General features: G+C 46.4%; 1 protein-coding gene across 2 annotated transcripts in view; it reads right to left on the bottom strand.

Moving 5' to 3' along the window:
- Positions 1-8,641: 8,641 nt before the first annotated feature.
- The window catches only part of PLS3 (plastin 3), a 121,296-nt gene continuing 107,805 nt past the window's right edge, over positions 8,642-22,132 (bottom strand). For both annotated transcript variants that reach the window (XM_007507527.3, XM_056809297.1), the window contains 10 exons: positions 19,139-19,304; positions 18,004-18,146; positions 15,623-15,718; positions 15,037-15,232; positions 13,558-13,636; positions 12,457-12,571; positions 12,230-12,363; positions 11,650-11,773; positions 11,429-11,553; positions 8,642-9,841 (listed from right to left, as the gene is read on the bottom strand). In XM_007507527.3, the coding sequence (XP_007507589.1) occupies positions 9,709-9,841; positions 11,429-11,553; positions 11,650-11,773; positions 12,230-12,363; positions 12,457-12,571; positions 13,558-13,636; positions 15,037-15,232; positions 15,623-15,718; positions 18,004-18,146; positions 19,139-19,304 (1,311 nt within the window). In that variant the 3' untranslated portion in view covers positions 8,642-9,708. The remainder of the gene's footprint in view (positions 9,842-11,428; positions 11,554-11,649; positions 11,774-12,229; positions 12,364-12,456; positions 12,572-13,557; positions 13,637-15,036; positions 15,233-15,622; positions 15,719-18,003; positions 18,147-19,138; positions 19,305-22,132) is intronic.

Here is a 22,132-nt window from a genome sequence, read left to right as displayed (position 1 = left end):
CTTTGCATCCCCAGGCCTTAGAACAGGGCCTGATGCCAGGTAGGTACTTTATAAACATTTCTCAGGGCTGGTTAAATGATGCAGTGGAGAAAGCACCCAGCCTGGAGTCAGGAAGACCTGAGTTCATATCCAGCCTCAGACACGTCCTAGCAAGTAAGTTTATGTGTGCCTCAGTTTCCTCATCTGTCAAATGAGCCAGAGAAGGAAATGGCCAACTGCTCCCCAAATGGGGTCCCAGAGAATCTAACCGTACCTAATGGGGCTCTCACCCTAAACCAGCTCAAGCATGCAGGACCTCTGAATTGCATGCTTTCATTCCCCTCATGTGCCCATGCTTCTCTCTTTGAGAACTTGGGCTGACCAGGAAGGTGTGATTTTGCTTTTTTCTGAAGTGGCCTGCCCTTAATCTAGACCCCAGGCCACCATTGCCTTTCCCTGGGTTCTGGAAGCATCCCCTTACAAAGGAGCCGCATTGAATGACAGAGGAGTGTGCGTTTGGCCCCCAAGTCCCTTTTTGTGGTACCACATCCTTGGCATTGGCTGTTCCCTCCTCCTGGCAGTACTGAATAGAGCCCTGGCCCTCAGTCTCCAGAGGGGAGAGCCTGGAAGTGGAAATGATCTAACAGAATGGCACTGTGGCTGAAGGCCCGGAGGCCTGCAGCGTCTCAGGCGAATCACTTGCCTTTTCCTGAGTCTTGGATTCCTCTGAACTGCATGACTACTGAGGTCTCTTGCAGCTATCGATCCCATCTCTGATCTTAGAGATTATCAAAGAAGAGCCACCGAGAGCAACACTCCCCAGGGAGCCCTCTATCAAGGGTGCGATCAGACTCATTACAGACAGAAACATTGGCAGACCTAGAACCCGAAAGGACACAATTGGGTTTCACAGCACCCTTCTTTCAGCATCTACTAAGGGATGCATTATGCTTAGTGCTGAGAATGCAAAGACAAAGCATGGGGGGGGGTGACCTCCAAAGTAGATGCCTCTCATAGGAGATGCTGGGCACATTCGAGATGTACAACATGTTTGGAAAGCTTGGGTTCCGTCATGGAGTAAAGCGCCTGACTTCGTATGCAGGCTCAGGACAAAGAAGTGGGAAAGGGAAAGCCATAACAGTGGGCTAGGCCAGGCCTGGCTTCTTGGGCCGGCTGGGATTGGAGCCAAGTCTGGGAGGATTTCTGGGAGGACGGTGTGAGCAAGAGTGGCATCCAAGAGGCAGGCATGGACAGCTGGGGGCCATTTGTGTGTCGATGAGAACACAGCTCTGTGAGAGGGTCCAAGTATCCTGGCTGAGACTTTCCACCTGGTACGAAAGGGTGGCGGGGAGCAGAGCAGTGCTATCCTCCTCTAAGGACGTTGCATTCTTCATAGATGCACAGATCCTGGCAGAGCTCCTTCTGCATCTTCCCTTAATAGTCTGCTTTAAGGATGCAAAAGAGCGGATACCAATTCCAGATTCACTGACCCTGAGCATCCTAGAATCTCTCAAGCTACTTGCTTCTGCCTCTACTTGACCAATAATCCTCTCCCAGCTGTACCAGGCTAGCTGCAGAAATGCCACTGAGATTCCTATGCTACGACATGGCAAAAACTACCATTTCTAAGATGTAGGCCGTCTCCAGACACTCAGGGCGCCACTCTGCTGTCATCCATTATATTTACACAAAGAGGCTGCAGTCAGCTTGGGGCAAGCTGGGTTTCGTCCCAGGATGCTGGCATAGCATAGAATGAAGTGAACTCATGCCACTCCTTATGCCCTCCACCTCTCCCGGACGTGGTCTTCTGGACCCACTGACTCCCCCAGACTCTAATAAGCACATTCCCCCTCCCAATCCTTCTGGGTTGTTTTTGCCCCAAGAGAAGTAATTCCAGGGTACAGCTCTACCTGTAAGTCTCCCTTTCTGTGTCACAACAGAAATAAATGATAGGCTAAGAGGAAGGATCACCTTCCTTATTGCCTTAGTTCTTTCATGCCCCTCTTACCTCATTATGCAACTGAGCCACATATTACTCAGACCTGATTGCCTCAGGCTCCCCCAAATATCTGGGCCTTCCTCTGTGGATCTTGGGGAGCTTCAGGAATGGCAGTGGATATTATCTGTGGTAGACAAAGGCATGAAGGCTGTACTTGGAAGGTTCTTCCTCTGAGAAGTTGAGTGCCTAAGCCATGGAGACGAGCAGAGGCACACAGGAAAGAGCAGTGGTGGAGAACTCTTGCCAGGGGAAACCATCTCATATCCCAAAGAGAGAAATGACTAGTTAAGGAGGTAAAGCTTTTCAGAAGCACCTACTATGTGCCAGGCACAGCACCAAGCACCAAAGAGGCAACCATAAGGAACCCTGACAGTTCCTGGCCTTAAGGAACTTATGTTCTAATGGGTGAAGAAGACAATTAATAATGAGGAGCTGGAAAGGGGGGGGGGGGGTTGCCTGACAGGCAAGGCCTGGAGGTCTGGTTCTTGGTAAGATAAGGCACAGGCTCAGCATCAGGATTCATCATCTCAGGGACAGAGTCCAGTGGCAGGGAGAAGGGGGGAGGAACAGGGAGGAAGATGATGATGATGGCATCTGTGCTGCAGGTATGGAAATGGCCCAGAAGTGGTCATAAAACAAAGGATAAGCAACATCCAGCCCCCTAGGCTCCACCGGCATCCCAGCAGATCTGGGAAACCAGAAGGTCACCAGTACATTGGGAGTTTGCCTTTGTGGACAGGAAACGTAGACTGTGTGCTATATCACTTGGGGCAGAGCACACATTCCCTGGAATATTGGCACCCACACAGGGTACCATCCTAAACTGGTGTCATTGTTCAGTTGCATCCAGTTCTTTGTGAGTCCATGGATAAAGCATGGCAGAGCCTTCTATCCTCCGGTCTCCCACAGTCTGCCCAAGCTCGTGTTGGTCTTGTCCTCCGTCCCCTTCACCTTTTGCCCTCAGTCTTTCCCATCAGTCTTTTTTGGTGAGTCCTGGCTTCTTGGCGTGTAGCCAGACTATTTGACCTTCCAGTGATTGACCTGAATTAGATTCTTTAAGGATTGACCAATTCGATCTCCTCACTGTCCAAGGGACTCCCCAAAGGCTTCTCCAGCCCCACGATTGTAACAATCCTACAGTGTCAATTCTGTGGTGCTCAGCTTTCCTTGTAGCCCAGCTTTTGCAGCCCTACATTGCTACTGTTTCCTTTCCAAATGGGGCTTTGCCTCTTCAGACCACAGTTTTTCTCTGCCTTTTCGTATCCCGTTCAGATCTGCCAGAGCCTTCCTTCCAAGGGCCAAGCGTCCTTTATTTTCAGAACTGCAGTCCCCAGCTGCTGTGACCTTTGAGCCCAAGGATGGATGATACGATTGCTGCCTCCATTTCCTCTCCCTCTCTTATACTTTGTAAATTCAGTTCTTTTCACTAAAGATTTTCCTTTGGATTCACATCGACATCAATTGATGCTGCTCGCCTTTGCCACAAGATGGTGCCATTGGCCATTTTCTTCTTGATCCCAGCCTCCCCTCTGCCAATATCCCCAGGCCATCCAGGCACACTGGAAGCATTTCCAAGAATAAGATTCTGAACCCAATCAAGACATTCCAAATTGAAAGCAGGAGCTTGGCAGCCACTCCTCTGTTTGCTAGTGTAAACTCGTTCATGAAAGTCAAGTCCTTGAATGCAATCTTCGGGCCCCTGGAATTTTCAGTGGCATGCTATCTGTGTTTCTCTGTGATGTTTTATGAGACCAAAACAGAGCCTGAAACTGTGTGTAGAAGCATGACAATGAGGATAGAGTGCTGGGCACAAGGCTAGGAAGAGCTGGGTTCAAATACCACTTCACACACTGGCACCATGGGCAAATCATTTCCAAAGATCATAGCCTCACTGCCTTAGACCTGGAAAGGTCTTTAGAGTTCATAAAGTCTAATGCCCTTATTTTACATAGGAGAAAACTGAGGTATGGAGATGCTAAGTGGCGGGACCAAATAATGAGATAATCATTGTAAAGTACTTGGCATGGTGCACATAGTAGGTGCTATATAAATGTTAGCTGCTATTATCATCTTTACTACTAGCCAGTGTGACACAGCTATTCAATGTCTAAGGGGAGATTCAAAGCCAGGACTCTCTCGGTTACACCCGGTCTTCATCCACAAAAGGGAAAGCTCTTGGTAATGCTTTGTTGTTTGGGTGTTGAAAGTGTGGCTAGGAGGTAGAGACTGGCCCAAGGAAAGACCCCAAAGCAAATTGATGCTGGGGAAAAAAGAAGAGCCTTCTTACACTGGGAAGTCGAGTGTTGGGAACAAAATTCCCTTTCTCCCGGGGCCATTTCCAAAGCATTCCTCATCTAGTCCAGAGCTGGCCCTTGGTGGTGTTTTGCAGTTAGCTTTCTCAATACTTTGAAGGGAGACTGGACAGGAAATGTGAATAGCACATTCGAAAAACCCATTGGAGCCTCGGAGGAGGGCCAAAGCAAATCGAGGTACGGGGATGTTGCCCAGGAAATGGCAGACAGGAAGAACTTGGGATATGTGGCTCAGGGGACAGGAGCCACAGGAGGGAGGGGCAGCACCGGGGCAGGGCAGACAAAGGCCCGGGACTGCCTGAGGAAACCCGAAGCCAGACATATTAAAAACCCACATGTGGTGTTTAGAGATGAAAATGAAAACAGAACAGTCATATTTGCTGAGTGCACCGAGAGGCAGCAGACAAAAGCTGTAAATATGATTTACTGCCTCAGACTTGGCTTCGTCACCAAAGTCTCCTCCAGCACCACCATCTGAAAGCCTGGATTCTGAGGCCCTCCAGGAGCTTCCTTATCGTCCAGCTCTTGCTATGGGAAAAACCATGGCTTTGACGAGATGGGCCGTTGGCAGCAAGGTGGCGTCTCTGCTTTTTAGTACGCTGCCCAGATTCGCCACAGCTTTCCTTCTGAGGAGCAAGCAAGGGCCTTTTCATTTCAGGGCTGCCGTCTCCGTCAGCCCACTTCTTCCCCGTCTGTTTGCCGGAAGCCACGGGCCCCTTTGCCAAGATCTTCGGTGTTTTGGTGTTAAGCTTCAAGTTGGAGATTAAGACTCTTTGGCAGGAAGCAGCTGGGCTAAGAGGAGTCCACAAGAAAGTCTCTAATCTTGGTAGTTAGAACCAGAATCTGTTGAAATGAAAGGGAACGTGTGGGGGGAAATGCAGTCACTTGGGACGGTATACAATGTAGGCAAAGGAGAGGAGAGCTCAGAAGCCTGCCGCTGATTCTACTGTCTCCTTTGACGATCACGGTCACCCCAGTGGCCTCGGTCAGTGTTCAGCTCTGGGCAGATGAGCGACTCCCAGACCTCCAGGTCCATCCTGAGCCTCTGGCTCCAATCACCAGCTGTCTGCTGGGCATCTCACCAGCTCATCAGAATGTCTAAACTAAGGCCTCAGCCTCATCCACCCCGCCCTCTTGCTTCTCTTTCTGTCAGTGCCAGAGCCATTCTCTTCCCTCTTCCTCATCGTCAGCATCCAGGCCATGACCAGCGCTGTCCATTGCACCTCCTTAGTTCTTCTTACATTCATCCCCTCTTCACATTGCTGCCACCTGGCTTCAGTGTGTCATCTTCATGCACTTGGACTATGTGATAGCCCACCCACTCCTCAGTCCCCTGCCCCTTCAGAAACACTCAGTGGCTCCCTCTCTCCTGGAGGATAAAGCAGAAACTGCCCAGCCCAGGCCGGCTCCACTCAGGGAGCTTGTCAGCTTCACTTCCTAGTCCTTCCTTTCTATCGTTCCCAAAGAGAAAAATTGAAACTACATCTTTGAATCTCTCTTCTGTCTGGATGCCTTTAATTTGGGTGCGCACACACACACACTCACACACACACACATACACACGCACACACACATACACACGCACACACAGTTCCCACACTGTCTTCTGCCTTTTTTACCTGGCAGCATTTAGCACAGTACCTGGCACATAATCAGTGTTTGCTAATTGATCGGGCATAGGGAACGTGAGTGTTCGTGTGGCACAGAACATGCTGGTCTGTGGTTCAAATCCCAGCTCTACCAACTTGACCGGCTGGATGACCTCAGTCACAGCCTCACTTCCATGGGCTATAAAAATGAGACGGCAATATTTTATACCCATGACCACCTTCCAGGGCTGGCGTGAACCTTCAAGGGTGCTACTCTCCAATGTGAGGGGTTGTTAGATATGGCAGAAAGGCCCCTGGGCTTCAAATTAAGAGACCCAGATTCAGGTCCTGCCTCTGCTATGTGACCTTGAGTGAGTAAATTCTCACTGAGCCTCAGTTTACTCCTCAGTAAAGTGAGAAGTTAGATTAGATGGTCTCCGAGTGCCAGCATTCTGGGGTCATTATTACTGTCCAATGATCTGAACTTGATTCCATCCAGTTTGCCTTGTAATGAGTAACTATCATTGCAGTTCTGCCCTCCCTTGACTTGAGTTGAAATGATTGGCTCTCATTGGCACTCTACTGCCTTGCCATTGGTAGGGAAGGCTGGAAGTGACTACAAAATAGCAGCTGGAATTCTCTAGTCTTGACTCCCCGCTAGGGTTGGTTTGGAATGTAGAATCGGGATGCTTAGGGGCTACTGAGCCTGAAGATTTCTGGATGGGGAGGGGATTCGGTAGGGGCTTTGGCCCCAGAGTGCAGAACCAGGAACAGCGATTGGAGAGGAGAGCAGACTTGATGTACTCTATGTTCTGCTCTTTCCTAATAGAATGGAAGCTCAGAGGGCAAGCATTTCATTTTTGTTTCTGTATCCCCTGCCTGCTATATGGTAGGTGCTCTAGAGGCATTTTCTTCTTTCAAAACTGGCCAGATACCACCACCTCCATGAAGTCTTCTCTGATTACTCCCTTCTCTCCCCAAAAAGCCTTTGACATATACTCTCTCCTTTGCCTGCATAAGACAGGTTCCTTGAGAGCAGGGACCGGCTGCTTTTCATTTTGGTATTGTCTAGCACTCAATGGTGAGAAAGTATCCAAGGGAGGGCCCTGATGTGCCAAAGGGAAGGCTTTGCAGTTTAGAGTTGTTATTTTCAACGATTCAGTTTGCATCATGACAGACATCAGGATGGGGCATTTACCTCAGCTAGATCATCCTTTCATGAGCTGACCAGTGAGATTCTGGGTCACTTAAGATAGCTTAGAGCAGAGAACACGGGATTTATTGGAAACCAGGAAGACCCAAGTTCAGATTTGGCTTCAGATATCTTCTAGCTAAGTAACCACAGGCAACTCACTTATGTGTACCTCAGTTTCCTCTTTTGTAAAATGGGGAGAACAGCACCTTTCTCACAAGGTTGTTAGGATGAGATGATTGAACCTCACTAAAATACTCTGCAAGTCTTGAAGGCCTATATAAATGCTAACTATACTAATAACAATAACAACAATGTTGTTATTGGCTATGTAAGGCTACTGTCTGATCCCTGGTACCTCAAAGGCACAGCACTCCGTGGGACCGACTGGGTCACAAGTTTTCCTTTTCTTTTTTCTTTTTATTTGGTCATTTCCAAACATTATTCATTGGAAACAAAGATCATCTTCTTTTCTTCCCTCCCCCCCTCCCCCCTCCCATAGCCCACACGCAATTCCACTGGGTATCACATGTGTTCTTGATTCAAACCCATTTCCATGTTGTTGGTGTTTGCATTAGAGTGTTCATTTAGCATCTCTCCCCAATCATATCCCCTCCACCCCTGTAGTCAGGCAGTTGCTTTTCCTCGGTGTTTTTACTCCCACCGTTTGTCCTCTGCTTATGGATAGTGTTTTTTCTCCTAGATCCCTGCAGATTGTTCAGGGACATTACACTGCCACTAATGTAGAAGTCCATCACCTTCAATTGTACCACAATGTATCAGTCTCTGTGTACAATGTTTTCCTGGTTCTGCTCCTCTCGCTCTGCATCACTTCCTGGAGGTTGTTCCACTCTCCATGGAATTGCTCCACTTTATTATTCCTTTTAGCACAATAGTATTCCATCACCAACATATACCACAATTTGCTCAGCCATTCCCCAATTGATGGGCAGCCCCTCAGTTTCCAATTTTTTGCCACCACAAAGAGCACAGCTATGAATATTCTTGTACAAGTCTTTTTCCTTATTATCTCTTTGGGGTACAAACCCAGCAGTGCTATGGCTGGATCAAAGGGCAGACAGTCTTTTAGCACTCTTTGGGCATAGTTCCAAATTGCCCTCCAGAATGGTTGGATTGATTCACAACTCCACCAGCAATGAATTAGTGTCCCCATTTTGCCACATCCCCTCCAGCATTCATACAAGTTCTCCTTTTCTAAGGACGTTCATTTATAGCTGGGGGTCCCAAGTCACAAATGGGCCTCTAGGCTATAATACCATACAAAGATGGCAGAGCAATTTGCCTTCTTAGATCAGCTGCTGCCACCACTAGCCAGGGGGCCAGCTGTCCTCTTCAGATGATCTCATCAGGCAAGGGGGACAAGCAGCAGCGATTTGTGGGGAAAGAGCTCTGAAAAAGTAGAGAGCTGCCTCACCTCCCTGGTGTTTGCCTTTATTATTCCATCGATTCTCAACTCCCAACTCAGGGAGAAGGGACAAGGAAACGGGTCCGAATAAAAGCAGACGGAAAAAAGCACCAAACGTGAAATCAAACACACAGAAGAGACCAGTTTGTAATTAAATGTCTTTTATTTGAACTAATATTTGTCACCAAATTACAGCACTTTTAATAGCTTAGAATAACAATATGACCTTGAAAATAGAGCAAACAGCTTGCCAAAGCAAGAGTACATTAAGACCTATGGGTACATTTTTCTTCCTTCTTTGGTGATCACTGCTCCTTGTTTTAGGTGGAAAGCCCACTAGTGTATTTACTTTTTGAATCAGCACACTGCCTCTACCCTAGACTAACTGCAGCTATTCATAGCACTCCCTCCCCTAAAAATATCTTCTATTCAACAGCATTTTCAATTTTTAAAAAAAGGAAAAGACTTGGATCAAACCCAACCCCAAATGGATTCATGAAGTCGTTCAGTTTGTGGCATCTGATAGTTGTCCACACTTGGAAAAGCAGATGAAGGTTTAAGACACATTCCCCACTCCCTAAAGGCTATATTCTACCTTGAAGAGGCTTTTAAAAAAAAGTAGGGGGTATGGAAGGGGAGAAAGGGTAGCAAAAACTGTTGCAGCCTTGTTGATAAAGGAGCCAAACCTTTGGATGTACAAAAAAAAGCACCACGTAGAAAGAACACTGTGAAGAACAGTGATCCTTAGAAAAACGAGAACCTGATGCAATCTTAGAGTACTTTCTGCTAAGCAACTTCAAATCTACAAAAATAATCCCCAAGGATCCCAATGGGGAACTAAGCTGATGGGTAAAATGTGAAATTACTGTCTAGCAGGATTCAGACCAATCCGTTGGAGCAAACCCTAGTGGGAAAATACAGAAATAACATAGAACAATCGGGAACTGCGGCATGGCATTCTAAGGGGAGAGAGTCCAATGGTTTGGCGAGGAATCCATTTTATGTGCTCTTGACAAATGGCACTTTCCCTGTGTTCTCTCCCTGAGAACTCGGATGATGGTGGTGATGATGATGACTAAAAGTCCTTTAAAGGTCAACAGTTCGTAAGCCAACAGCATTTCATACTAGAAATAGCTGATCTGGGAGTCATGCAGGGAGGGGGGGAGGGGTGGGAGAGGCAAGGGTTTCTGTTTGCATTTGGATGGACTCTTTTATACCCTCTTCATCCCTCTGCCCATCAAGCAGGCAAATACTGTCATGACCATCTTGGGTTTCACTTCCACAAGGTCTTCAGGAAGAGCGTAGACCCTGGCTCCAATTTTCCTGGCCATCGACACGGCATACCTATGTTCCAAGGAAAAAGAAAGGTTCTTGTTGATGAGATAGCCCTAACAGGGGCCCCGGGCATCACCAGTCCTGCTCACACTGCTCTCAGCTAGGAGTCATACATACTCGCCCCCTGCTCCTTGTTCTAAGTGACTTGGCTCTGGCCCCCTCTCTTCCAAGACTGAAAACTCCCTGAGGCCAGCAAAGACCCGTTTTGTTGAAGCAGACTCCAGAAAAGGTAGCCAGGCAGTGTCTGTGTAAGTCGAGGAGGATACTTAAGTCTTCCTCTGTGACTGATTTTTTTCTTCCTGGTTTCTGGCACATGGTGGGTGGGCGGATGGGCCTTACCAACTACAGTCACTTGCATGAGCTAGAAAAATCTCTTCCCCATTTACAGAGTGCAGACGGAGCCAGGTGAGCTTTGCATTTGCAGTGATGATCTCTTGATGTAGGCCCTGCTGGGGGCGCCCCAAGCTAGTGCACAGGAAGTGTTTGTGTTGAATCCAGCTTATTGATGCCTCTAAATGAAGCTTTGGGGCACCCTTGTTTTCCATAGACAGCAAACCCCTCTCTGAGGGAGAGGCCCAGGGAGGCGAGGTGGCCAGAGGCCTTCCTAGCTGTTAGAATTTGGGGGACTGAATGGCTTCTCCACCTCTCTGAGTCTCTTTCTTATCTGTCAAACATCTCCTCCTCTACCCAGCTCTTGGGACTATGGCAAGGACCCAGGGAGATGTCAGGGCTTCCTTGGCTACAACTCCTTTATGTCATGAGAAGACTCCCACCCCCGCCTCAGGGGACACCCATATGTGTGGGGTGGGGGAGAGCATCCCAGTAGGAGGCCTTCCTGAATCCGCTGCCCTGTGAGACAAAAAGCTCATTTGGCTTTTGAATCATCTACCCCTGTGATTTTCTGGGCTCTGGAAATACAAAGGCAAAGGCCAAAAATTAGGAGAGACAGACAGAATGAAGTCGGGAGAGAGCCCTAGGAGCTCAGAGAAATTGGGAACAGCTTCCTGGAGCAGAGGAGCTAGAAAGTATACACCAGCAAGGGCGACAATCTGTGCAGAAAGGCATGGAAGCTGCAGCTGCAATGTCTTATATAGCTGGCATCTACCCATCACTTAAAGCAGGAGTTATGAGTCTGAAGGCCACAAGGGCTCCTTGGACAGATTTCCAGAAGTCTGGGTGGGAAACTTTGTCTTCACTAGCCTCTTAACTAAAATGTAGCGTTTCCTTCAATGATTTAAACACATCATTGTGAGGAGGAGGAGGGGTCCAGAACCCAAAGAGGGGAAGAACCTGAGACTTACAGATTTGATCTTCACAACAGCCCTGCCAAGTTGGCGGTCTAAGAGGTAGCTCAATTTGACAGATTAGGAAATAGAACCAGAGATTCAGTAGGTTGGCCCATGGTCACCCAAGCTGGAAGTATCAGGTAGGACGTGAACCTGTGGCTCTCCAGAGTCTGTGTCTAGGGTACCCTTTCCACTGAAAGGTCAGCCTTACCTCTGTAGGTTAGCATTTAAACAGCAAGGCCTGAAAATGCTTAGAACCAAGAGAAGATGGGAGAGAGAACAGGATCACAAGCCCCTGGGACCCACTCACTTGGCATTGTTGTGCCTATCCTCTTCAGTCAGGTTCCCACTCTTCACTAAGTCATAGTTAATGCATCCTGGCTGGATGGCGTCGATTAAATCCACAACCGCCAAACTTGAGCTGATTGTCTTGTCCTGGTACAAAACAGAACCAAAAAGCATTTCAAAATGGGTTACCTGGGACCCCAGGTGGAAAGCGGGGATGGGAAGCTGCCCACCACGTTGGCTTACTTTAAAGCTCTGAATAGAGGTTGACTTCCCAGCTTCCCCTAGTGTTCTGTTCACCCAGTTCACGATGATGTCGTCATTAGCTTTTTGGCCATCACCAAGGTCTTCCAAGACATTCAGTGTGTATCTGCAGGAGAGGCAAGGGTAAGCGGACCTCATCTGTGAGAGCAGCCCTTCCTGACCCCATCCATACCCAACATTATCCACTATGCCACACTGCCTTGAAGGGTCTGATGAAATGATTGACAGGTAGGCAGCTTTCAACTCCCCCTATAAGGAGCATTGCAGATCTCCTCCCAGAGGCAAGTAGGGCATATGCCAGTGCTCAGGCACAATGGAATCTTCAGATCATTTTACTTACATTCCCTCCATTTTTACTGGGGCCGTCATGACTGGTAAACTATGTTATTGTCAACTGGATAAGCTTTAGTGTCACGTTCCTGGTCTAATTCTACGGGCAGGAGGCCCAACATGGCATCATTTCCCACCACTTCTCACTTGAGCTCTTCCTTAAACCACTGTCTGCCATCTCAGAGCTATCAAACCAGGGCCCATTCTCAAGGTCCGTGATGTCACTACCCACCTTCTCATAAGCTGCCAGACCACAGCTAGTGTCAGGGTTGGGTTGCCATCATTCAGATCCTGCCCACCAATGCCAACCAGGGAGAATTTGGCAGGGTGCTTCCCCAAATCCACGGCATAGTTGCAATTTTCTAGCTGGGTACAGACACACAAAAATCAAGTGAAGAATTCCAAAAGCAACAACAAACAAAGCCCAGAAGGGAACCTCAGCCCAGCCCCAACAGCTACCTTTTTCATGTTGGCACCAAGCTTAGGGTATGGAGGCTTGTTGACCTTATTCCAGTCAACGGGGACTTTAATCCTTTCATACAGCTGTAAGATGACCAGGGCATCCTGCAGATCACTAGACAGAAGAGCAAAGAAGGGGAAGGGGGTCAGTGCTTTCAGGGAATCGGGCCCTGGTGAGCCCAGAGGCCGAAGAAAATAATGCTCATCCCCTTCCTCCAGCATCCTCTCCTGCAAACGTAGCATGGGCTTTTTCCCCAGCTACCCGACATCCAGAACCACAGGGAGACTCCCTCTGACTCATTTGGGGTTCTCCGGCAGCAACCAAATGTCTGCAGATTCCAAAAACCATGACAACAGTACAGAAAAGAGGTGAGAGAAGCAAGGACACAGCATAAAAGGGTGGGGAATGCCTTCGAGCAGGGCAGATCTTATCCCACTGAGGACTTAAATTACATGGCTAGAGCTGGGCAGAAATTTAGGGGCCACCCAGTTCATATGAGTACTGAGGCTCATAAAGCTTAAGTAGCAAAACTAGGATTTGAATCCAAGCCCAGCATTCTGTCTACTGCCCTAAGCAGCACCTACAACAAAGCACTATTGATACTGCCAAACCACCAGTCACAAGCTTACCTCCTGTGAGAACTCCCCCACCACTCAGCCTATTCTAAGGGTGAAAAGACAAAAGGGATCCCACTGAAGCTTCTTGAGTAGAGGAGTGGCATGCTGTCTTAAATATTTGGGAACTGTGGCAGCCAGAACATGGGCTAGGCTGCAGCCTGAGTCCTAAGACAGGCGGTTCCGGGTTCAAATGTGGCCTCAGATACTTCCTAGGAGTGTGACCTTGGGAAAGTCACTTAACACTCACCATTCTTCCTCAGAATCAAGGTGCTAGTATTGAGTCTAAGCCAAAAGGAAATGCCACCTGAATGAATTCCCAGAATTCATGCTGCTGCTCCGTATTACCAAGTTTTAGTTCAATTAATTAAAATTAATATTATAACTAGCATTTTTAAAATTATGAAATTACCTTTTTAAGGTTAGGGTTTAGAAGGAAACAAACCCCCAAATTCAAGGGCCCTCCATTTGGCCAGGTGGACTTACCCATACAGATGGTTTACGTGAGGGTTAACACCAAGAGAATTCATCCAGTTACGGAAAGTCCTTTCTTCTCGCGTTTCTCCTGTTGGAAATCGGCTTTATAAATATTTCCAAAGAGCACCCAAATGTGTGTGTGTGCAGGCAGCCCTTGAGACACAAGCTTATACAACATGAAAGGTGGAAGCTGCAATGCGCACGTGCATGGGTGCAAATGTCAATGTAGGCTTGGGCCTACACTACGCTATGCCTCCCTCCACGTTTTCTTCATGATCAGGAATGAGATCTATTAATGCAACAGATGAAGTGAACATGGGGACACCTGCAAACATTCAGGAAGACGGTCCTACCCATCAAGGTAGGCCCGGCTCCCCCATCTGCCTACAGTTTGCAAAGCTAGTTCATAGGAGGGCCAGGCCAACACATGGAATTCTCAGCTTGCCCTTGCTCTGCCTCTTAAGCCGCCTCTGCCTCTGAGGAGTACGAAAGGTTGAGGGAAAGGCACTTGGAGATCATGAGTGGGGACGTGCTATGAAACGTGGCCAGGAGGGAATGAAAGGGAGAAGAGAGAACTTCAAGAGGCCTTCCAGTCACACAAAAAAGGAAAGAAATGCAGTGTGGAGGGCAGCAGGGGATGACTTTAAATGGCCCTGGAGTTTGTGTCTGAACACATTGGTTCAAATCCTAAATCTGCTATGTACTGCTGATCAAATAATTAACCATTGAGCCTTGACTGCTTTCTTCCTCAAAAGATCTGAAGATTTAACCAGGTCAGTCTCTGACCACATAGAATTACCACAGCCTCTAGGCCTCTTTCAAATCAACTCCCTTATTTTACAGGAGGAAACTGAAGCCCAGAGAAGGAAGGGACTAGAACAAGGTCTCTTTGTCCAGAATCCTAATTTGATGCCTTCTGCCCTAGGGCAAAGGTCTCACTGAAAGAAAGCTCCCCAAATTGGCTAAGTAACCGATTTAACATTAGGAACCTACTTGGCTAATTCATAGCCTCAATGAAGACCTGCAGAAGGATTCCAATTTCAAGAAGGCAACAGCATCTGTAAGGGTCTCTCCTTTGCCCTCCTCCAGCTTAGACCTTCATGCTGCAATTCTGCCCAACAGGGCAGTGCGACTGCCATGACCAGAGAGAGGAGCTGACTTGGGGAAATGGGAGTAGGCCACGCTGATGAGAATCTGTGGCCCTCCTTCCATTTGGTAATTCAGGGGCTAGCTAGGCCTTTCTATAGTGCCGCTTACATGTGCCATGTACTGGGCTAAGTGCTTTCACAACAACCCTGGGAGGTAGGGGCTCTGCCGTGGGGCTGAGTTTGGCCTGGAAAACACCACTCTAGTGCCAGCTTCTTTGGCCACTCGTTGAGAGATGGCGATACTCAACTTAAACCTCAAAACCTTTGACTAGGCCTAGCAAGATGTTCATAGCTTAAACCCAGCCAGCCTCTGGCCCCAAGGTCGGTGTGAGGCACAAACCTTCAAGCAGCGTCCAGTCGATGTCCTGGTTCTCAGGCTTGGTGAGTGCTGGGTACTTGTTAAACAGGTTGGCCACAAAAGCCAAGTTCAGCTTGGGATTGCCACTGACCACATCAGCGGGGGTGACAAACTGTCGGCAGCCCAGTCTATCTGCCTGCTGGAGCATGTACTCAGCTCTCTTTAGATCATCCTTTTCCTGGAAAGGAAACCAAAAGCAGATAAGCACCCCCTGACTCTGTATTGGCCAGCAGCAGGGGAAAGGCAGATCAATTAGGCAAAGAGCTGGCTCCTCCAAAGCAAACGCCTGCTTTGTGACTGAGCGACAAACAGGCTGCGAGTCTTGGGGTTGGAAAGGCCTGGGTTCAAATCCTCCCCAACAGGACAGGCCCCAAAGAAGTAATGAGTGTGTAGCACCCTGAGAACTTTAGAGCATGAGAAGCACCCAATGGGGCTTCCCCCTAAAGAGAGGAAGGGATCGGGATGGCATACCTGTTGTTTCCCACATCCAAAAAACAAAGCCTTTTAGCATGACCTAAATGATGTCCATTGATGTGATTCCTACCCCCTCCACTCCCAGGATACTTACATTGAAACCGGCCATGCTAATGTCAATCTGGGGTTCCCCTTCTTTCTGGCCTTTCGGAGCAATCTGATTTAGAAGATGGAAGTAGGCTCTGGAATCCTGCAAAAAGGGAAGGAGGTCAAGAAGAATCCAACTCCCAAATGAACAAGGATTCATCAGACACTGAGGATACCAAGAGGAAAAAACCAAACAAAACCAGAAAGGGTCCCGGCTTCAAGGTACTTCCATTCTACCAAGGACGACCATGCTTCATTTGTTCATCATGTTTTGAAAGGCCTCGAAGTTGAGGTCTAGGAGACTATGTGCTATGTGGACCTCCATTCACAGAAGACATTCCCGGCCCCCCAACACATTCGAACCATGCAATGACTTCAAGAAATGCGTTTCCCATTTCTCTTCCTTTTAATACAGTTCCCACTGCAACACTATACGTGAACACATGGCTAGTTCTGTACCTTTACTGAATTACTGAAGTCAATGAGCTTGGCAGATAAACCAAGCAATGGAACAAAGGCAGGAGAACAGAAGTCCAGGAAGCATCAGAAGAGGAGGAAAAAAAGAATTAAATGATCACAAAATGCCACTTGCTAGAATATGTGTAAAACCTCCAAGCTAGAGTTTTAGATGTTCTTAAGTGGAAGAGCCAACCAAACTAGAAGCCTCTTTTAAAGATGGTACGTTTTCAAGAATAGCAGAATTGGGCCATAGTGGGGGCACGGCAGAGGCACAAATGAGCAGCAGTCATCCCCACTCCTGTCCAATCATTGCAGGATCCTCATCATCACAACCCCCACCTCAAGGACATGCATGCCCAGAGAACAACTACAGCTGCTATCCCAGAGGGAAGAGAGCAGGAGAGAAGATTATAAAGAGAACAGCCTATCCAACTGGAAGGCAGAGCCCACAGGTTTGAAGAACACATGGCATAGGAAAAATTGAACTTAAACTAGAAGAGCACACTTACGGTCACCAAAGGACCATTTACTTTATAAAAGGATTCACCCTAGGGCAGTGATGGAGAACCTTTTTAGAGACTACAGTGCCATGCCCCAACCCACCACCACCACCTTACCCCAGTCAGGAGAGGAAGAAAGTATAAGCACAGAGGAATGGTGGAGAAGGGGGGAGGGAGCAGCTCCACCTGAGGCCCTCTGCCCTTCTAGTAACCAACTCTGCTGCGAACAGAGCATGTGCCCACAGAGGTCTCTGCATGCAATCTTTGGCACATGTGCCATAGGTTTGCCATCATGGTCCTAGGAGATCCCTGGAGTGTGGGACACTTGCATTGAGTCCAGAAATCCAGCTGAAAGCACAACTTTTCAGAAGCAAAGATGTAAAGGCATTCCCAAACTAAGCCATTTAGAGCCCAAGAGTTCATTATATCCCACAGCCCACTGTGCTCCCCTCACTCCAGCCCAGAAGTTGTCCCTGAAAGGACTGATTGCTTTCATGTCAAGCCTGCTGTTCCCACCCCAATGTGCTCTCAGGACAGGTGACAATGGTGTCTGATGGAGGGCCTGAGCCTGTCCCAGCAGCTGAGGATTGGAAGGTCCAGGCTTTTTGCCACAGGGATTATCTTTCATCTCCCTGAATGGGCAAAGGAAGCAGGTGGCTAGAGAAGGGTATTAATGCCTCTGCTTGACAGTTTCTCTCTGCTAATCATTACTATGGTAGCATCAAATGCTGAGCAAAACATAAGAGGAATGTTATTCCTAAAGTTCCAAAGGAGCTGAGTTGAGGGAATGTCTGAGGACACCAACTCAAGTCAGCAGGTCTCTTACGGCCTAGAATAGAAAGCTCAGTCCCTTGGACAATGTAGTCTGAGCCTCAGTTTTCTCCTCTATAAAATGAAGGGATTGTACTTGGTCTCTAAAGACTCTTCTAAGGCAAGTTAGTGGTGGAACAGGAAGGGTTGGGGTGAGGGCAGGGTTTGCCATGAGGTAGTCCAATTGGTGGTACAGAATCAATGGGAGAGGGAATGGTTAGATACCTTCTCCCCACCCCAATGCCTACCCACTAGCATGCTGCTTCATCTTCTACTGATGATACCTTGCCTCCTCCCCCAGCCCTAGTGAGGGCAAGGGGAACGGAATGATTGTGAGGTACAGGACCAGTAGTTTCCAGGATGACATAAAAGGAAATTCATTTACCCAATGTCAATATCGGAGACCCCAAGCCAAGGCACCCCACTCGAGTTACAGCTCTGGCACCCTACACTCAGCATGTGGTAGATAGAAAAGCTATCACTGTTGTCTCCTCCCATCCTAACAAAGGGCCGATTGCATGGCTGCTTTCTCTGAGCACCCATTCCTAGGACCCTGAGGTCCTAGGAAATCCTAGCTCCAGTCTGCTGCCCTTTTGTTGTGCCTTTCTGCGTGTGTTACCTTGATGTCAGAGCTAAGGTTGTTGATTTTGTGCCAGCCTGAGTTTTCCAGATGGAAGTTGGCCCACCGGAGCAGTAGTTCTTCTGGAGATAACTTCATGAGATCCTCCAAGGTCTCACCATCTCGGAGTAAGGCTGCTAAGGCTACATACAAGACAGAGCACCAGCAGACCCATTATAATCACATTCAAGGTGTATTGAGCTGCCCCTGCACCTCAGTGGCTGGCCAGCTTCCAGACTTGCTGCCCTTATGTCTGAGGCTCTTAACTGGCTCACCCAATTCCCCTGGCATCCTTTACTCAAGAGAATTTCAAAAGAGCTTGATGTGGCTCTGCAATAAAGAAACACTCTGGTCTTCATCCAAAGATCAAAGACAACCCGGGAGCCTTATACCCTCAAAAAAGACCTAGGGTGCTCTCAGCTGACTCTGTGGTTAGAGGCTGAACTGCAAGGAACCCTAGAGGTTATGCTGCTCATAAGCAGCCATGCTGGGACTCGAAGCCCAATGGGCTTTCTCTTTCCCTATATACTCTTTTCCTCCCTAATGGACCTCGGTTCAAATTTTGGCTATGGTACTTACTAGCTCTGGGTCAGTCATTGTCCCTCTCTATCTTTAACCTTCAGTTCCCTCAGCTCCAAGACGACACCCAAGGGGGCAGTTTTATAGCATGTTCACAGTAAGAGAGCAAAGTCCAGGTCCATCAGGAAAGGCTATGGGATGGTATTATGCCCTTCCTTACTGTGTTGCCCAATCAAGCTCAAAGGGAAATTATAGAGGCCAAATGGTTCAACCCCCTGCTTTTGCAGAGGCTATTAACTGAGGTCCACAGAAGTATAATAGTGCTTTGTTGGAGGTCACACAAGGGCCTGGAACGCGGGTCCTCAGGATCTGACTGCTAATCCACTGCTTCGGGGGCCCTGACATCTAGAGGGTGCAGGTAGTTATTAAGAGCACGTGAAGCCTCCTGATTCTAGCCACCACGTACCTCACTGGAAAGCCAATTCCTCACCATCAAGCTCAACTCTTTCCTCAAGCACTCTATTGCATTAAACTTCCGTCCTCTTAAGCACCTCCCTTAAATGATGGCATGTGCCACCCAATCCACAGGCCTCAGAACAGCCTGACGAGGGGTTACCTTCATTTCTGCTGAGCTCAATGTCGGCAAACAGTCCAATCTTAATGATTTGCCAAAGCAGACCCAGGACAAGATGGGGCTTTCCGGCCCGTAAGTCCTCGGCCCCAATGTTGACCACGTGGCACCCAATTGCAGAGGCCGAATTCAATGCCAAGTTTAAGTTCTCCTACAAAAGAGAAAGCCAAAGAACATTTTGAAATTTCTTCCGAAGCAGCTGCTACTTGTCCAGGCCATGCAGGCAGCACCCACTGAGCTCAATGGTGGCACTGATTCACTTGCCCAAAACAACATACAACACCCCTCGGAAACCACAGCCAGGATCAGCAGCATACCAACCAAGGGTGGAAAATGAAGGGAGGAAACTACTGGAGGACAAAATTAATCTCCACCTTATTGTTACAGCTGCTGTTCCTGAATCAAGAAGGTTATTAAAAACTAACTCCTGCTCTCATAATGACATTTACAAGTCCGAGGAGAAAATCCTCAGGAAGCGATGTGGGTTTTAAAAAAGGTTCTTATCCTACCTCTTCCTCTAACTCCCTATGCCATCTTTGGCCAATTGGGACTCTGCTGGACCTAATGGTTTCTACGGTCCCTAACACCAGGGCCTCTGGCTCCTCCCTCCTCTCCTTTCCTACAAATCCATGTTTTGAAGAAGATATGCCAAAAGGTATTCTGCCATGCTCAGCTGTACTGTATATATGGGATGCTCTGGGATTTTCTTTCTTTAATTTCTTCAAATTTATTTTTAATGCATGTATTTATGTTTTTGTCAATTACAGGAAATAACAGATTTCCATAAGTTTTCCAAAGTTATATGATCCAAATTGTCTCCCTCCCTCTCTTCTTCCCTCCCTATTCCCAGAGCTGGCAAGCAATTCAATATGGGTTATACATGTATTATGATGCAAAACATACTTCTGTGTTTTTCATTTTTGAAAGAGAATAATCTTATAAAACCCAAACCCCAAAACTTGTACCCAAATAAACACGTGAAAAATCCTATGATTTCATCTGCATTCCTTCTTTATCACTTCTTTCTCTAGAAGTTGATAGCATTCGTTGTCTTAAGTGCCTCAAAATTGTCCTGGATCATCGTATTTCAGATAATACCCAAGTCTATCATATTTGATCATTCAACAATATTGCTATTCCTGTGTACATATTTTCCTAATTCTGCTTAGTTCACCCTGCATCAGTTCATGAAAGTCTTTCTGGCTGTTTGTGAAATCATCCTGTTCATCATTCCTTATAGCACAATAATATTCCATCACCATCATATACCACACTTTCTTCAGCCATTTTCCAATTGATGGGGCATCTTTCTAGTTTCTAATTCTTTGCCATCACAAAAAGAACAGCTATAAGTATTTTTCTTATAAATTTGACTTAGTGCTTTATATATTTGAGAAATAGGACCTTAATCAGAGAATCTTCTCTTAAAAATTTCCCCCAGTTTGTTGCTTCCCTTCTAATTTTGGTTGCATTGGTTTTGTTTGTACAAAACCTTCTTAATTTAATATAATCAAAATTATTCATTTTACATCTTGTAATGTTTTCTATTTCAATTGGTCAAAAAAATCTTCCCCTCTCCATATATCTGACAGGTAAACTATTCTATGTTCCCCTAAGTTACTAATAATATCATTCTTTATGTCTAAATCATATGCCTGTTATGACCGTATCTTGGTATAGGGTGTGAGATATTATTCTATACCTAATTTTTACCATATTCTTTTTCAATTTTCCCAGTTTTTGTCAAATAGTGAGTTCTTATACACAAAGCTGGGATGTTTGGGGTTATCAAACACTGGATTGTTGAGGTCAACTCTATTCTATTCAATTATTCAATTGCTCCACCATTCTATGTCTTAGCCAATACCAGATTGCTTTGATGATTACTGCTTTATAGTACAGTTTGAGATTTGATGCTGTTAGGTCTCCTTCCTTCATTTTTCCCATTAGTTCACTGGATATTCTTGTCTTTTTGATTGTCCAGATGAATTTTATGTCGTTTTTTCAAGTTCTATGAAAGTTGGGGATTTTTTTTGTAGTTTGATAGATATGGCACTGAATAAATTAATTTAGGTAGGATTATCATTTTTAGTATATTCCATCAGACTACCTACCCATGAGCAATTAATGTTTTTCCAATTGTTTAGATCTGACTTTGTGTGAAAAATGTTTTGTAATTATATTCATATAATACTTGGATTTGTCTTAGCAAATAGGTTCCCAAGTACTTTATATTGTCTAGATTGGTTTTAAATGTAATTTCTCGTTCTAACTCTTGCTGCTGGATTTTGTTGGTAATATATAGAAATGTTGATGATTTCTGTGGATTTATTTTGTATCCTGTAACTTTCCTAAAGTAATCATTTCAACTAGTTTTTTATTTGATTCTCTAGGTATACCACCATATCATCCACAAAGAGTGGTAGTTTAGTTTCCTCATTGCTTACTTTAACTCTTTCAATTTCTTTTTCTTCTTTGACTGCTAAAGCTAACATTTCTAGTAGTTCACAGTTAAATAATGGAGGTGATAATGGGCATCCTTGCTTTACCTCTGATCTTATTGGAAAGGCTTCTAACTTATCCCCATTACAGATACTTGCTTGGTTTTAGATACTTATTGTTTTATAGAAAGGCACTTTTATTGTTATACTTTCTAGTGTTTTCAATAGGAATGAGTGTTGTATTTTGTCAAAGGCTTTTTCTGCATCTCTTGAGATAATCATGTGATTTTTGTCTGTTTGCTTGTTAATATGGTCAATTATGTGGATGGTTTTCCTAATATTGAACCATCCTTGCATTCCTGGCATAAACCCCACCTGGTCATAGTAAATAATCCTTGTGGTAACTTGCTGAAGTTTCTTTGCTAGTATTTTATTTAAGATTTTTGCATCTATGTTCATTAAGGAAATTGATGTGTAATATTCTTTCTCTGCTGGTCTTCCTGGTCTATGTATCAGCACCATATTTGTATCATAAAAA

This window comes from Monodelphis domestica, chromosome X, assembly GCF_027887165.1.
Source record: "Monodelphis domestica isolate mMonDom1 chromosome X, mMonDom1.pri, whole genome shotgun sequence".
NCBI lineage: Eukaryota > Metazoa > Chordata > Mammalia > Didelphimorphia > Didelphidae > Monodelphis > Monodelphis domestica.
Note: the sequence above shows the minus strand (reverse complement) of the source record. Positions and strands in the feature narration are given on the sequence as shown.